The sequence below is a fragment of the Malaya genurostris genome, chromosome 3 (genome assembly GCF_030247185.1).
Source record: "Malaya genurostris strain Urasoe2022 chromosome 3, Malgen_1.1, whole genome shotgun sequence".
Classification (NCBI taxonomy): Eukaryota; Metazoa; Arthropoda; class Insecta; order Diptera; family Culicidae; genus Malaya; species Malaya genurostris.
The window spans coordinates 144,670,484-144,688,647 of NC_080572.1; the positions used below are offsets into that span (position 1 = coordinate 144,670,484).

Below are 18,164 nucleotides of genomic sequence, written 5' to 3' on the forward strand. Positions count from 1 at the left end.
CATCCAACTTCGAAATATCTACCGGAGGCAGTATCAACGAACTGGCATCCTAGATAGGAAGACTTCTTATAACAACTTAACTAGGATAATCCAGGAAAGGATATCTGAGCTTCGCAACAGGAACTTCCAGCAAAAGCTTCGAGAAATTCTCCCACATTCAAGGCCCTTCTGGTCCTTAACGAAGGTGCTTAAGAAAAAAACGAAGCCTATTCCTCCTTTGCTGCCACCCCAGGACGCAGCTGAAGGAATACCTTTGATCACACCATTAGAGAAGGCAAATGCGCTAGGCCAGCAGTTTGTGTGTTCTCACAATTTAGGACTCAACATTGTTAGTCCACATGAAAGAGCCGTTGCAGATAGAGTAGCTGAGGTTGACCAATCAGACAGCTTAGTTCCTGAGGAAAGTAGAGTCACTGCGAATGAGCTGATGGCTATTGTGAAAAAATCCAAAAATATGAAGGCCCCCGGTTTCGACAACACATTCAACATTGAGCTGAAACATTTGAGTATTCGCTCATTTGTCTTCTTAGCTAAAATTTTTAACAGGTGCTGGGAGCTTGGTTACTTCCCTTCAAAGTGGAAGTTAGCTAAAGTTATCCCAGTTTTGAAACCGGGGAAAGATCCCCTTTCCAAGAGATATCGGCCCATCAGCTTACACTCTGCCCTATCCAAGCTGTTTGAAAAGCTAATACAAAGGCGAATTCTTACTGTCGCAGATGAACAGGATATATTTCTGGAAGAACAGTTTGGGTTCCGGAAAGGGTTAACAACGTCATCCAGCAAAACAAATCAGTGTCCAAAACGACTGCCATGGCAATATTGGATATTGAAAAGGCATTCGATAATGTGTGGCACAATGGCCTAGTGTTTAAACTGCAGCGGTATAATTTGCCCATGTATCTTATTAAAATTATCAAAAATTATCTTGCAGATAGAGCCTTCCAGGTTTCTCTGAATAATGCACTTTCAGAAAGATTTACTATTCCTGCTGGTGTGCCCCAAGGAAGTATACTAGGTCCCATTCTATACAACATTTTCACATCAGACATCCCACCTCTTCCGGGTGGTGGTGTTCTGTCACAATTTGCTGATGATACTTCCATTCTTTACAAAGGTCGTGTCATTAATGCTCTGAAGAATAAACTACAGACAGGTCTGGACGTTCTAACTGAATATTTTACAAGCTGGAAATTTGTGATCAATGCAGCAAAACTCAGGTCATCTTGTTTCCACATTCAAGATCTCCAAAACTTGTTCCATCAGACGAATGCCGAATACGATTTGGTGATGAGGTCATCCAATGGTCCGACGAAGTTATCTATCTAGGACTCACCTTTGACAGACATCTGATATTCAGGTCACATGTTGACAAAATCGTTTCAAAATGCAGCATACTCATCAGGTCTCTGTATCCGCTGATTTGTAGAACATCTAAACTGTGCCTGAAGAACCAGATGGCTGTCTATAAACAAACACTTGTACTGTAAAATGTTACTGTAATACACAAAAAATAGATTAATAAACAGATATTTATGCAGAAAAAAATTTCTCGTACTTTGAAAGCTCATAGCTCAATGATCTGTAGAAGGATTTATATAATCTATCTACCAACAGAAACGAAAATTTTCAACTTGAACATGTATTGCAACAACATTGAAGTTTTTCAATAGTACACTATTGAAAAACCTGTTTGATTTAACTCATGACAGCACCAGCCAATCAGAACGCGAGACGTCTGCATCTATACAAGAGCATCCATATAAAAGTTGAGTGGTTCATTTTTCCTACCATTTGCTGAGCAACTGTTCCCGAAACAAGACACACGAGAGCAACATCGAGGACCTGTCGTCTCACTGTTTCCCGATCTGAATGCACGAGACATCTTCAGCACAATGACACCGAAAATCGGTAGAAAGGCAGCCAAAAAGTCCTGCAAGGCCCATTGCCGAAACAAGACACACACGAGAACCATCTCAGATCTCAATATTTCCTACCAAAAGATTCATCAAGATGAAAGTTAAATTAATTTGCACCGTCACTAACACATTCAATTACGAACAGCAATGCGAAAGTGATGATTTTGAACAGATCTTCATACTAGTATACAAATATGCCGTGCGAAACAGAGTTGCCACAGATCAATATGTATTTTTGTCGTGATTACTTTAGTATGCGGCCGAAAACAAAAATAAACAAATGTTTCCACTTGATTTGCGCATTCTACTTTCCATGCGTATCAGAACTGGCTAAACTTAAAGCAATCCTACATATTTCTTTATCACAGTGATGTGGTCGTCCTGAAAAGGACGGGGTTTTCAACTCCTCGTTGTTACGGATGGCCAGCTGCAGATGGCGAGGGATGATTTTCGTTTTATTGTTGTCACGGGCAGCGTTACCAGCCAATTCCAACACTTCGGCAGCCAAGTACTCCATCACTGCCGGCAGATAGACCGGTGCACCGGCACCGACACGCTCTGCGTAGTTTCCCTTCCGGAGCAGACGATGGATTTTGCCAACTGGGAACTGCAGACCAGCACGGTTCGGGCAGGACTTTGCCTTGCCCTTAACTGTTCCTCCTGTGTGCGTGTTTCTGTGTAAAAATTCCACAAGATGCTGTTAACAGCTAGACAGCCAATTCAGTATTACTGGGTGCCGCTCTACTAACTCTCTTTTTTATATCGTCTCACTGTTTCCCGTTCTGCGATATTTTAACAAAGGGGACGTCCGTCCACCGCAACCATTAGCAGGTATAAAATGAAATGTGATGTGAGAAATAGCGTCATTCAAGTTAAAGCAGCTATTCTGAACGTACGAGACACCGTCAGCACGATGACACCGAAAACAGATAGAAAGGCAGATTTGTACCGTCACTAACACATTCAATTACGAACGGCAATGCGAAGGCGAAGGTGATCATGTTGAACACGTATACTAGTATGGAGTCGTGTGAAAATATGCCATGCGAAACAGGGTTGCCATATATACAGGTCTTGTTGATATGATGTCTTTGATTTGAATGCAACTGAACACGTACAATAACTGTATATACATATAAATCGTTTTTCGTTTTCTTTCCCTAAAACATGTAAAGAAAAATTAATAAACTGAAAGTTTTGGATTTTTTTCCATAAATACGTTTATTTCATAGGGCATATATATAATTTTTTCTTTGCCGTGGCATCCACAACACATAATACTTTAAACCTACTACATTTCGAATATCATATTAGTATGTTGATATTCATTAGTTAATCTAAACACTGTTTTTATCAAGCGAGTTGCTATTATAAATTACATTAAACAAAATGCATTTATTTTGTTATAACTATTTCAGGTTTGTTTGTATCACTTCATCACTTTTATTCAATATCATATAGTTGGCTATTGGTTGAACTCATGGAAGAGAAAACAGTCTAACAAAAAATAAAATTTAAATTGGAACTCCAATGAAATGATAAAGAAGTTTCATGTAAGGAAGGTCACGACAAGCAAGAATGTCGTGAACTGGGACATTGGATAGTTTACCTTGGGTACGCAAGGAATTTATTAGTTGAGATCCGACATCCGATACTCCACGCATTTCCCAACGACTCGATCAATGGCGATGACCTTCGCCACAAGCACAATGATTAGTCTCGGAAAGTCCAATTCGAAGGAGATGTGCATCTAACGTGTAGTGATTGGACATGAGTCTGGATATCACACGAATGAAGTCCCTACTCACATCCAGTCCCCTGAACCATGCCTTTATCGATATTTTAGGAATAATTGAGTGCATCCACCGACCCAGATCATCTTTATCCCAAGAAGCTTGCTAGCTGGAAAAGTTTTGGATTCTTTAATATGTATTTATGTTACATCACCTAATTTGCATTGAAAAAATGCATCAATAATCATTCCTATTCGATTTCCATTGAGACAAAAGTTTTGTTTTGATCACATTTATTTTTATCTAGAACTGCTTACTACGTCTAAAAATGCCGTCGCAACACGCTCTCGTAAAGAGAGGTGGGAGTCTTATTCTACCAAAGCTATAAAACTATCAGTTACTAATCGTTGTAATAAATCGTACTTTGATGTTCATAGTCCTTTTCTGACATCATCTAATTAATTAATTAATTAATTAATTTGATATTATGTATCATATATGCTGCTATATTAATTCAATTTAAAGATATTCTAACTTTAACTTTGTTTACCATAATAATAGTAAAATGGATTACCGACATTCACTTACATAGCGCAAATAACAGAATATGTACACATTTATTATCAGATCATAGTGTATAGGCAACCAGACTAACATACAACATAGTCGCCTGTATCTTAGTTAGCCGAGCCTTTTCACCAGCTCAGTGGCAAAGATGGGGCGCTGCAGCAAGTGCTATCGTAGCCAACATCTGGGGCATTTGGTGGGCAATCAGAGCGCTCAGAGTATGATAAACAAACAATCGAGCATTTCAAATCGAGTAACATCTTAATTTCCTTATCGCAGTGATGATATTCTGATCGATAAATTGCGGGGATGTGCGGTAGAGGGTACTGAATAAACAAGTAGTTTGTAATATCCAATTTTTGGATAGTCATTCTTCTTCATTGTTTTGGTTTTTGCAGAATGATGCTGGCCACAGGTTCATGGCGTCATAGCAAGAGGCTGGGTTTCACTGTCGTTAACGGTTAAAAGATCGAAATCGAAAGCAAAAAAAAGTACAGGTGTGTAATGTCAGAGACATAACTGGATGTCGTGAATACGAATAAAACTGACACTCTTACTTTATACTTTACAATATAAATTAGTTGAGCGATAGCGTGAATTGTTCAAGTTTTGCCATTTTATGCTACAAGAACTTGAAACGATACACCTAAACTACAGTACAGTACAGTGCTCCCGACGATCGAAGTCCAAATAAAAGCACGACTTAAGCGTTTGAGGCTCTATACCACGCAAACGGTCTGCTTTCATTGCCAACTGCTCCACTGGACGACTGAAGTCCAAATGAGAGTTGCGACCTGAGCGTTATAGATTTTTAACCATGCAGAAGGTGCACTCTCTGAAGCTGTTGGTTGATTAAATCATTCACACGACGTCTGCTTTCATCCAACGCACAAGAAGAAATGATCGATTTTCGACCACGGTGTCCCTTTTATAACGTTTAGTTGAAGATATGTGCCTGACTACCTCAAAATAGTCGTCCTTGCGCGAAAAACCCAAGCGAAAGTAAAGAGTTTTCCGCGTTGTTTTCAAATTTTGACAAAACTTAATTTTTGAGTTGTTTGTGGTTTTCTGACACTATTCAAAATACTATCCTAAATTCCTGATCATATTTTTTATGAAATAGTGAAAGAATTATGTTGCTGTCATTAATACAAGTCGAGATATTCACGATTAAGTTCTGCCCATTCTTCCATATGGCTAATTTTGAAAAGGCACCCCATAGTAAAGTAAGTCGTATTCACGACAAAAATGCTGTTTGACATCAAACTGAAAACTAATTTTGCTCTCACTGAAAGCACAAAGTTTTAGTTTGATGTTATTACAAAACAACGAAAATAAGACTGGAATGAATAATCACTTATTGATTAGCTGATTTGAACCGATTTACATATATATATATATATATATATATATATATATATATATATATATATATATATATATATATATATATATATATATATATATATATATATATATATATATATATATATATATATATATATATATATATATATATATATATATATATATATATATATATATATATATATATATATATATATATATATATATATATATATATATATATATATATATATATATATATATATATATATATATATATATATATATATATATATATATATATATATATATATATATATATATATATATATATATATATATATATATATATAGCACTTAGCGAATTGAATTGCATCCAACTCTTTATAGAACTGGATATAAACAACACTATTGGTCTTATTGCATTGAAGTAAATGCACACGTTTAATGTCAAGATGCATTTGCTCCTTAAGGTAGCGCTTCGCCGTGGTCACGGGAGTTCACTGCCTATTCCGGGGTTTCACGCACTTTACCCAAAATTGTGAGAAAACGGGGAGGAAAACGGAAATTCCAAGAACATACGATTCTAGATAATTAATTTTTCTATCGATTCGTGTATAAATTGTGCCTGATAAACGTTTTTATCGAAAGATTTCGTGCGAGTTATAAAAATAAATGAGTTTTTCCTTATTCTTTCGCACGCACACAATGTCAACGCATGCATTGGGGTGTGCAAAATGCCACATGCGGTAGACGCTAACAACATTTCTTTTGTTTTCGTTGTCCGTTCTCTCTGCGTAAACGTTGAATATAGATGAGTAGAAAATGTAAGTAAGTGTTACTACTTTGTAATTTATTTCTATTCATGTTTCAGTAGAACCAGAAATCTAATGATTTTCATCGCTACTAGCTTTGACGCTTTGTTGAAAACGTAGCACATCCCTACATATGCGAGTTGTTTATAGCGAGAAAAGGAAAAAAGAAAACAAAATGTTTAGCAAAACTCGCACGAAATCTCGCGAAAGAAAAGCTTTCTAACAGATATTTTTCGCCAAATGCATAGTAAAATCATTTACCTACAATCGTATGTTTTTGATTTTTCGTGAATCGGGTTAGTATTGGAGAAATTTGCAATTTAGGGTGAAATTTCGGCGACAAAGCAAGAGGAAGCAGTGAGTTGTCTCGCTTTGACCTGACCACGGCGAAGCGCTACCTTAAGCAAACCTTCAAGTTCTCGTATCGAAGGTCGAATTTTGCACTGTCTGAAGTCAACAATAATTGTATTTTTTCGTACCGGCGGTAGCTTTTGTTCGATTGGTTCTCTCATTTTCGAGGTCTATTGTTCACTACACAATACTGTCCTTGGTTTCTTCTGTCCCCAACGTAAGCGTTTTTGTTTTATCGACTGACTTTGTGCACAGCCGATGTAACACACACACTTAAGAGCGTTATGTTGACATATAGCGGAAAGAAACCAGTGCTACTAGATTTACCTCAATGGTTATTTCATTACAATTTCACTCGCTCTTTCTGGTAATATTCGAAGCCGAAACAATTATATATATATATATATATATATATATATATATATATATATATATATATATATATATATATATATATATATATATATATATATATATATATATATATATATATATATATATATATACTATATATATATATATATATATCCAAATTATAATTCAAGTATCAGGAATCAGAACTAATTGGCTCAAGTGGCACGTTCCCCTAGTTATTTGGAGATGTGTGCCTTGACGTAGCTTCTCATCAATATCCTGATGGGAAGGGCAGGATAAAAGGAACAAGGAAAGGGAATTGTGATGTGAGCGAGGTGCGAAAGCAGCACAAATCATAAAGAAACAAATCGTTCTGCGTCCCCGAAAGGATACTGAATGATCTGAAGGTGCCAAAATGCACAGTTAATAAAACCTCCAACCCCCGAGAGATTTTACTAAATCGACACCATTCTGCATTCCCGGAAGAATTCGCAGTATGTATGAGCAGAAGTAAGTTCGACACCGTATAAAGGATGCCAAACAATCTGCTAAAACCGTTTTACGGTCAATACATAAGGAATTCATTCACTCCAGGAAGAACGATGAACCCTTTTGACTATAGTTTGCTACCACATTGGGTGAGAAACGATAGAATATCCTTAAATTTTAGGTCCGCATACACAGACTCAACCATGTATGGAGAACCGAAAACCCGGATACGTAGTTGCGTCAACCCGGGACAGTTACATATCAGATGATATGAAGTACCGTAATCGCATTCACACAAATCATACGAAAAATACTCAGCACGTTCAATAGTAGCCATGTAATAATTGAGTTTGGAATGTCCTGTCAGAGCTCTGATCAGAATACTGCAATATTGCTTGGAAAAATACAGTAGACACTTTGAAATTTTCAGATTTAAATCTGGTAAAAATGCTTTTGTCTGAGCGCAAATTTGCAAACTGCGCCAGTAGCTGGCATGTTTTAATGCAGCCATGGTTATTAAGTTTCCTTAACAAACTATCAGCGACTAGGTTCCATAGAAGTGAGGATAGTACACCTCCTTGAGGACACCCACAGACACTCAGTTTTCTATTCTCTGCTTGCCGAAGCGATGAACAAAGAAGTCGATTGCTAAGCATTGCGTGTATCCAATTTGTGGTACGTGATGGTATGCCATGACCACGGGCTGCTTCCAGAATTGAATTGAAAGACACGTTGTCAAAGGCACTTTCAATATCTAGGAAAACTCCCAAGCAAGATTGCTTTTGTGAGACAGCTTTTTCAATGTTGTACACAACATCATATAACAGGGTTGTAGTGGACTTTCCACGCTGGTAAGCATGTTGATTTCCATATAGCGGATGCACGCCCAAACTAACATTCCTATGCGCTCCACTGTTTTAAGAAGAAATGAGCTAAGACTGATTGGCCTGAAACTCTTCACTTCCTCATAAGTGTCCCGACCGCCTTTATAAATAAAATTGACAATTATTTCCTGCCAAGCTCTTGGAATAGATCCTGTTGCAAGACCTAAAGTAAGTATTTTCTTTAAAACATGTTTTAAATGGTTATACCCTTGCTGCAGTAACACTGGAAAAACTACATCCTTTCCAGGATACTTGAACGGAGCAAAACTCTCAACTGCCCATTTGACCGATTTAATCGTTACAATTCTTCGAGCAAGGGCCCAAGAATCGTAACTACCCGAAAAGGTCTCACGAACAGCTGTTGATGAACAAGTACTCACCATCTGAAGTTCTTAAGAAACCGACATTAAAGTCCTAGTTAATCTGCTAGCCTCGTTGAGACTAGGGACATTTGTGCAAAGGTTTTTCCAACCACTTCGCTCAGACGATCGAAGAGCATTTTTGTAAGTCCTTCGAGCCGACACGAATGTCTCCGATCCATCTCTGCGTCGGTGGTTCCAAGCTCTTCTGCAAGCTCAGCATTCCACCAAGGAGTTTCTCTAGTAGCTCGCACAATCCGAAGTGGACAAGCTTCTTCATATGCGTCAACTATGAGTGAGTTTGGCTCGTCGATAACATTTTCCAAATCAATTGGGGTTTCAATTGTTGGTTAATACCCGTAAAATCTAGTCGCCAAGTCCTCTTCATAGAGGTGTCAGTTCGTAGATTTGGGATTACGGTATGTGATAATATGAAATTTAACGTTTGAATAATCAAAGAAGATGTACTTATGATCAAATAACGAAGGTTCAAGCTCATCGGAGACGAGCCAATTTACCAGCTCATGCGCTTTTCTATCAGAGCAGAATGTTACGTCCAAATCCTCTTCTCTTCCAGATCTCGCAAAAGTTGGACGATTTCCTGCATTGACTAAGTGCAGGTTTGTACTGCTCACAAATTCCATCAGAGCCTATCGAATTTTTTATCTCTGCTGCCCCAAATGATATGGCGAGCATTAATGTCACTGCCGAAATCGGTAAATCACTTTTGCAGTAGTATGATACAACCTTTTTGAAGTCATCGCTTGGCGAAGGTTGGTTATGCGGTAAATATTTAATAAGTATTTAACACGCTCTTTCTGGTAATATTTGAAGCCGAAACAGTCTCAAGTAGAAAGTAAAATAGAATACATTTCTTTCTTCGGAGCATGCCTAAATGAGCCTGCCTAGGCTAGCTTTTCCGTTCTAAGTTTATAACTGATTCAATCTACAATACATATCCGTCTTTTCATTTCATATTTTTCATCTCTCTCAGATAATGCTTGCCGAAAAGAACCAATCAAAATCGATATAACAGCGCATTATTGTCCGATGGTGAATAACGCAGAATGCGTGAACCGTGTATTGATAACCTGTATGAGAGCACTCTTGAACGGTGATCACCGAACATGGGATGAGAATCTGCCATCAATCGTTGCAGCAATCAACACTGCAAAGCAGAAAGTCAGCCAACTTCTGTAGATAGCTGGTCCTACATACCATTACGTTCTCTACAAACAGAAGGACCTTAACATCCCGCAGGACCTGAAGCTGGCACAAGATCTTCAGTTACCAAACCTCAAGCGGATCCAAGAATTCATGTTTCAACGAATTTGAAAGAACGGTATCGTTCAAAGTCGGCGACTTAGTTTGGAGAAGATCGTTCGTATTATCACCCAAGGCAGACCACATCAATCAGAAGCTAGTGTGTGCTCGTGTGCTCCAAACCGGAAGTCACACCAATCTCTTAGAAACGGACAGACTGATCTTCGCAAACTCAAATTCAAATGAAAAGTATTGTATTTCCATAGGTTAATGTAAAATTTCATCTAGATCTGGCATCCAAAGATGGCATTTCACTACACTAATAATCATGTTTTAGTTACATAATAATCATGTTATAGTTACGTGAAAAGTTATGTGAATATTTTCCACCCTACTTTTCACGTAGGTTATAATAGACTGGCATTTAAAAGCTGTTTAATGCATAATCCAGTAAAAGTTACGTGTTTCATAGGTAAAATGTAATGTACTGCTCATGTCACATTTATCTATCAGTTCATATCAAATTTAGATACCAAAGAATCACTATTGTATATATTGGTTAAAGTCAAAAGGGAGATTTCAGATTTTTATATAAATCTAAAAATTGAAAAATGCCATGAAAAATAAAACATTTATTCTAGAAAATCAGCATAGAATTTTAAATAAAAATAAAAAGCAACTAATAACGTCGTCGGATCTCGAATCGACAAACCTCCAGAAATCGTTATGTTGTCACTGCCATCCAACCGAAGCCGAAGTCGAGATCCGAGAACTCCTACAACACTACCGATGCAGGTTGAGGTCCCATTACATGGATCCAGTGTCTCCAGCTTCATACCGATTTTGAACTCGTTTTTCGGTGGACCAACGGCCTGTTTGAAGCATTCGGCAGGAGCGGGCACATTTCCGGAGTCATGCAGGCACTTAGTTCAGTCGAACACATGGAAACTTTCATACTGGAATGAAGCGATCGATGTAGTAAAAAATTGCAATTAAACAAACATTTCTCGCAAATATTTACATTACTCACACTTTGAGGGCCACTGTTCGCCATTTTCAAAATCGAGTTTTTCACACTGGAAATTCACGTACATTGTTTGACGTTTGGTCAATTCACGTAAACCTTATGTGATGACTCTATTCATCTTAGAGGATGTTCGTATAACATTCATTTTCGTCACGTAAAACATTCAATTTGACATTTGAAACCAGTTTACCTGATTTTTCAAGTGAATCGAACGTGAATTTTTATTTGAGTGTAGAGTGATACACCAGGGCGTAGGTTTCAATTATACACTGCGGATACATTCGCTCCGCTGCACAGCGCACTTCTTCTCAGTGTCCAGACAGACAGACTTTGAGTGCGTGCTTGTGTTGAAAGAAGCTAGTGCGAGACAATAACATTCTCTTCGCACGAATCACTCTCACGTGTTCTCGCCTAAATACACCCAAGTGATCACTGGCGCGTGATGGTGAGCGAACACTTCTGTGAACTGCAATTAATAGAGAGTATATCTGGCCTTTCTATTAAAAAATTGCAATGAAAACCGAAAATATATCGATAAATTGTTTTATTTTGCTGATTTTGCGTGCCCACGCTTCTTCTACGCCAATCATACACCAGAGTGCTCACTGGCGTGTACACCTCTGTGAAAGTATCTGCATCCACCTCAGAGAATTTATTAGCTAATGCTCTAGCACTTTGGTGCGATTCAGATGGAGGAGGTAAAAGGAAATAAACAAGCGCACTCATGATGCGTGCACACTTTATACAACAGTGGTGTATATATGTGAAAGAGAAGAGCTCTCGTTGAAGTTGTCAGTGCGAGGGGAGAAAATTTTGCTTGCTCTTCGTCACACAGAGGAGATGGACATCTCTGCTGGAATCCAGTTCCGAAAATACAGGGTAGTGTGTATGAAATTGCAACCTGTCATATAGAGCGCTAATGCAAAAAACGTAAGAATTCTTTTAGGTTTGGTTCGAATCTGTTTCAATATAAAGGTTCTGTGGCCAAAGTAACCGATTTGAACTATACCGGTTATCAGCGGAAAAACAGAACTCTCTTTATTTTCTCAGAAGAAGCTAAGTCAATTTAAAAAAACTTAGACTCAAATAAAAGAGTCGACGTACTCGTAACTTGGGTTAAAACTGTTTAAAACTGAAAAGGTTATGCTAACGTATGCCTAGACAAACTTTTTTGCTCCTATTCAATGTTCAAAAAAAAATTTTTCTAAGAATCCATTAGTAATATTAAAGAAAAACGTGAGTTGTATGAGAAATGCATTATCTAAATTTGGAACAATTTTCAGTTTTAAAATCAATTGTGACAGATATTGTCAAAAATTTGCAAATTTTTAAATAAAGTTTGTGAAACTCGGAAACTAGACCTTTCATTTGCAACTAGTTTTGTCGGACCGATTTTGACAAAACTAGTTGCAAATGAAAGGTCTAGTGTCCGAGTTTCACAAACTTTATTTAAAAATTTGCAAATTTTTGACAATATCTGTCACAATTGATTTTAAAACAATGTCACAATTGATTTTAAAAATTTTAAGCCATTTCTGAGATTTACGCCTTTTTATTTTACACACACATATATACATACACAGACATTTGCTCAGTTTATTTTCCAAAGTTATAGCGTACTATAAATCTATTTTTTATATTAATAAGAAAAGGTAAAATGGTGAAACTATATTTTGGGGCTTACATCAATCAACGCCTTATATCAGGACACCAATCCATTTTAAAGAGTTCATGGGTTCGAAGCAATATATTCTCTATAACGCAATATAGAATAATTGAAACTTCAATCTCACTTCTGAGTGGATTGCTGACAATTCTAATTATATCAAGATACCAATCATAAATTTTTCTGACGACATTAAGACTCTAAAGTCAACCTCTGAAGCGCGAACAAAAATCGCGTTTTAGAGTAATTAGGACCACTGTGCACTGGAATAGGAGAAAAGGTCGCTTACTAAATAACATCGATATCTCCGTTAAGGCGCGGGTAGGGTCTAACACTTTTGAAAAACCATTTATTATTTTCTTTATATTTTCTTATAGTAAAACATTTGAAGAATTTTCTGTGAAATTTTCAAGCCTATTGAAACGAAACTCTGGAAGTTAGGGACCTATATCTATGACTATCTCATTCTACGAAGAAGCAAGAGCTCGTTGCATAGGCCCAAGATTTCTACTTCGATTGACTTCAAAACTTGACAAAACATTCTTGAAATGTTTCGTTATAATAACTTATAAAAGAAAAAATACGATTTTTGTTTCCATTGATTTTATAGACAAAAACCTTTAAACCCGTTTTCCTCGAAAGCAGGTTTTGAAAGTCCGTGTCCAACGTCATTCAAAAAATACTGAACCTATTTTTTTTTCAAATTTCGCACACACTTTTTACATACAAAAAACCAGACTCCAACGTTTTCCTTTTCGTTGTTTGTTACTTTGGGGAGGTTTAGCAGCTACAAAATGGTGGATTTTTTTGTGAAAAATCGTAGTTTTCACTTTGAACAACCACCAAAAATTTAAAAAAAAAATCAAACTGAAACGTTGGGATCTAGAAAAACTTCTCTAACTATGCTGCGTTAATTTGTTAACTTCTGATTAGTCTGCGCTGAGATATAGTGGACACCGCAAACCATGATTTTTAAGAAGTGTTCTCAAAAATACTAATACGACTTATTTCTCAATATTTTTCCACGGAAAAATTACTAAAGTTTTGTTCGAATGATGGTTTTTATCATGCAAAACATTTGAATTTTTTTGTTGAACGATAATTCTTGGAAAAATTTGATGATTTTTTGCATCGTTCCGACCCTAAACCAGCCCCCCCCCTTAAAATGGACGAATCTTATCAATCTATGGCTTGTTGGATTATTATTATTTATAAGGACAAGGAGGGCCGAGTTTCATTTACAAATCGATTCAGCTCGGTGAACGGAGTAAATGTCTGTGTGTGTCTGTTTGTTTGTACAGAACAAAGATGCGTAGATCTCAGAGATGGGTGGCCTGATTTTGATCGGACCAGTTGCAAATGGAAGGTCGTCTTTAAGCCAGAACACTACTGTTGATCTTTGATTCATTATTAAATTTTTTAGTCCTACTTTCGAATATCAATTAGTTGATCACTTGTATTAATTGTGCCAGCTTTCCCCTTTTTCACTACTAGAATTTGGAACGATGCACCCAAACTGAGTCGGTACTATGCATTTTATATAGCAAATCAGCATAAAGTTCCTACAACAACTACGAATTTGTTGAAAAAAGATCCGTATATAGTAAAGTAAAGTAACATTTTGCATAGTTCTTTGGGATTATGTTAATGAGTCTAAAAAGAACCGATTCGAAGAGTTCAGGAATTAGTGGCTGGGCCTGAGTTCAAAAACTGAATTCAGAAGTCTCAGAACAAGCTCAGTATTCAATTTCAATTTAGTTTTTGAACTACAGTTTTGAAACTGAACTCAGTTCCAATATGCAGGTACTGAATTCTAAACTTGTATTCTGGAACTAAGTTCCTGAAACATTATTTCGAAACTAAATTTTCCTCCCGACGATCGAAGTTCAAATGAAAGCGCGAGCTTTATACTTGGTTTGTTCTTTCTGATGTTGGTGGGAGAACCTCACCTCGACATCCAGTTCTGTCTGAAGCACTAGAAGAAATGATTTGATTTTTCCCAAAACTAACTGTTACACTGTGTTATGAAAGGGATTTATACAAAGGTGTCTCATAAAACAAGTGTGAATTTCATAGCTGTATCTCAAAGCGTAATATTCGATCAACTTTTGCATCCTACCGCACGTATAGTAATTATAATGACAATACTTAGTCTTCAGATACCACTAATACTGACACAAAACATATTTTTTTACACATAGCTATACTGTTATGTACATAGATGCTTTAATAAGCGGTTTCTTTCGTAATGCTTGGTAGAATCAGTCTAATTACCTGCATTGGTGAACTACCATTGTCTACTTTATCCACACCGTCATTGACACCACCACCAAGAAGTGCGGTAATTATTTTTAGTCCAACAGAAATCACATTCGCCCATGGTGATTGTGCAAAAGTTCCTCCGTTGTCGATATCATCAGATTTAGTTGGAGCATTATTTCCGCCATTGAAGACCATTTGCATGAGCATTCCAAGCATATTAGACCATGAAAAACCTACATCCTGAATTTGATTGGTTTGAATATCGTCTATATCATCTAACGCTACTTTTTTAATTGCATTAGGTTTTTCTGCGAATTTTCGATTAAGGTGAGTGTGGGTATAGTAAGCAGGATGTAGTTGTTGCAAATCTGTAGGAAGCTTTAATATGTGCTCCTGGGGATACGCACATATCAACATCACGTTAAGAAGAAGTGCAAGAAATATCCAAAAAGCCGCTTGTTTAGAAGACATTCTGTAACAAAAAAACATGCATTAGTATGAACTACAGGTTAATCTTGCATTGAATTTCTAACAACAGAACTATGGGCCGTTGGGTGGAGAGGGGAAAAGGAGGTCGCTCTGAGTCCGGACGCTTTCAGGAGCCCTGATAACACAGACTAACAGACATAACCATATGAGTAATTTCTTCTAAAAATAAATTTTAGTGGGGCACTAGCTCCACCTATATTAAACTTCGTGAACTGTTTACTATCGGTACACCCCTTGCTTCATTTAGACGTTTTTTTATTAGTTGGTCCACCTCGTTTGTCAACACTTGCTTCAGCTTCTTGCAAGGATCCCTGATTTCATCAAGCTTTGTATAATATTTGAAAATTAATCATCGCAATGAATTATGTGATGTGTGATTATGTTTAACTTCTATAGCGATGTTTGAAGGCAACAATTTATTTTCCTTAACGTTGTTAAGAAAATAACTTCTCAGGTAAGTGAACCGATTATTGGTTTGTGGTAAGTACATAGCTGTAATATTTATTCTTTTTAAATAGATTTTCGCACAGAATATTAAAAAAGTTCATTATCGGGCCCGAAGTAAAATGAACTTGTAGTCATCTAGGCTATTTTTGATTGTGTTGGTGCTTTTCACCCGAAATTAACCCATTATAACCCAGGGGTTCCCAAACTTGAACCAAATGAGAAGATATCATCAATACCATCATGTTGGGAAGATGTTGGGAAATGCCAAATCACTATTAAAAATCTTTTCCAAACGAAACTATACTATGTATGATATATCATACGCTGGGACAATACAATAGGAACAAAATTATAAGAGAAATGTCTATATTTTGAGAGTGGTAGTTATACATACATGATTCAATATCTTTGAAATAGTACCGGTAGAAATTACTATCAGAGATTAAGAAATCAGGAATCAGAACAAATTAGCACAAATGGCACGTTCCCCTTGATATTTGGAGATTTGTGCCTTCATATCAATTTGTTTTTAGCATCATTTTCCCCATATATAAGAGGGAAGGATTGAAAGGAAATGGTAAGGTTTGGACTAGGAGGATGGGAAAAATTGACGACACAAAAACAAAAAAAGCAGAAGTAAATTCTGCACCCCTAAGGGATGCTGAACAATGAGGATAGTGAGGCTCGCATTTAGTGGAAGCAGAATAAAATTCTGAACTTCTACGAGGTCCCGAACAGTCTGCTGTAAAACCTATTTAGGTTTGTTACTACAAAGGATGCCAAACAATCTGCTAAACCCTATTACATAAAGGATTCATTTACTCCAGGAAAAACGATGAACCCTTTTGACTATAGCTCCTTACCACATGGGGTGAGAAACGAGAGAATATCCTTTAATTGTAGCTCCGCATAAACAGACTCAACATATCAGATGATATGAAGTACCATAATCGCATTCACACAAATCACACGAATAATACTCAGCACGTTGAATAGTAGCCATGTAATAATTGAGTTTGCAATGTCCAGTCAGAGCTCTGACCAGAATACTGCAATGGTGCTTGGAAAAATGCAGTAGACACTTTGACACTTTCAGATTTAAATCTGGTAGAAATGCTTTTGTCTGAGCGCAAGTTTGCAACCTGCGCCAGTAGCTGGCATGTTTTGATGCAGCCCAATAACGAATCTTGTGTTTTATCCAACTTGTTGAAAGTTGTAAAGTTGGTTAAGGAAAAACGAAATCATTCGTTGCACCATCTCTAGCCAACTCATCAGCCCATTCATTTCCAGTAATATCAGAATGTACCCATAAGAAGAAAACAGCTTTTGAATTGCTGCGGTCTTCAATTTGAGTTCGACATGCGATCACTAGATTCGACCGTGAATCATTCGACTGTCGGAACAAAAATAAATTCTTTTACCACAGATTCTCTGCTGAAGTGTCGATTGTATTCCACTCAGAATCGCGTAGATTTCTGCTTGGAACACAGTACAGTATCTACCAAGTGAATGAGACTGATCTAACCTCATTTCACGACAGTAGACACCAGCAGCAGCACGACCATTCAACAGAGAACCGTCCGTATAACATACTACGCGTGTGAAAATTAAAATAAATTATCACTTCCCGAGCGCTCGAAAAAGCGAATCGCGCCCGATGACTGTTTGAGGCTAAAACAAATATTAGTATCTTCATTATCTTTTATCTTTTAGCATATATCGTGACTGCACGCATACACAAAATGTTGCCGTTTGGAATTAGTTTTATTGTGATAGAGTTAAGTTAAAGTTAAGCAATAAGTATCAATAAGTGTGTTAAAGTCATTAAATAGAGCCGTGTGTGATATATGCAGTGGATAAATGCATGTTTTTGGTCTTCATCACAACCATTACGAGCGATATCTATATGTATAGAATTCACTCAAACTTAAAAAAAGGGCCGTGCGTCACATACCAATCAATTCAGGTCGACGAACTGAGCATATGTCCGTCTGTGTGTGTGTTGTCAACATGTTACTATTCGATTCGTATATCACTACTGGTGGCAGCTTTTCAGCACCAGGCCACCAGTTCAGGGTTGTTTACCTGTAGGTAGAAACTTCACTTCACTTACTGAGGTTTTTGGCGGACTGTGGTCACTGAGTAAATGGTTTATTCGGCGAAAACAGAATAACATAAAACACTGAATAAAATGG

At 37.1% G+C, this 18,164-nt stretch overlaps 1 protein-coding gene across 6 annotated transcripts in view; it reads right to left on the reverse strand.

Annotated features, from left to right (window-relative positions):
* Positions 1-18,164, reverse strand: part of LOC131437131 (uncharacterized) — a 291,169-nt gene that overhangs the window by 182,806 nt on the left and 90,199 nt on the right. For all 6 annotated transcript variants that reach the window (XR_009230718.1, XR_009230717.1, XM_058606296.1 and 3 more), the window contains one exon: positions 15,046-15,505. Coding sequence is in view for 4 of the 6 variants with exons in the window: in XM_058606296.1 (XP_058462279.1) it covers positions 15,046-15,504 (459 nt within the window). In the remaining 2 variants the exon portion in view is untranslated. The remainder of the gene's footprint in view (positions 1-15,045; positions 15,506-18,164) is intronic.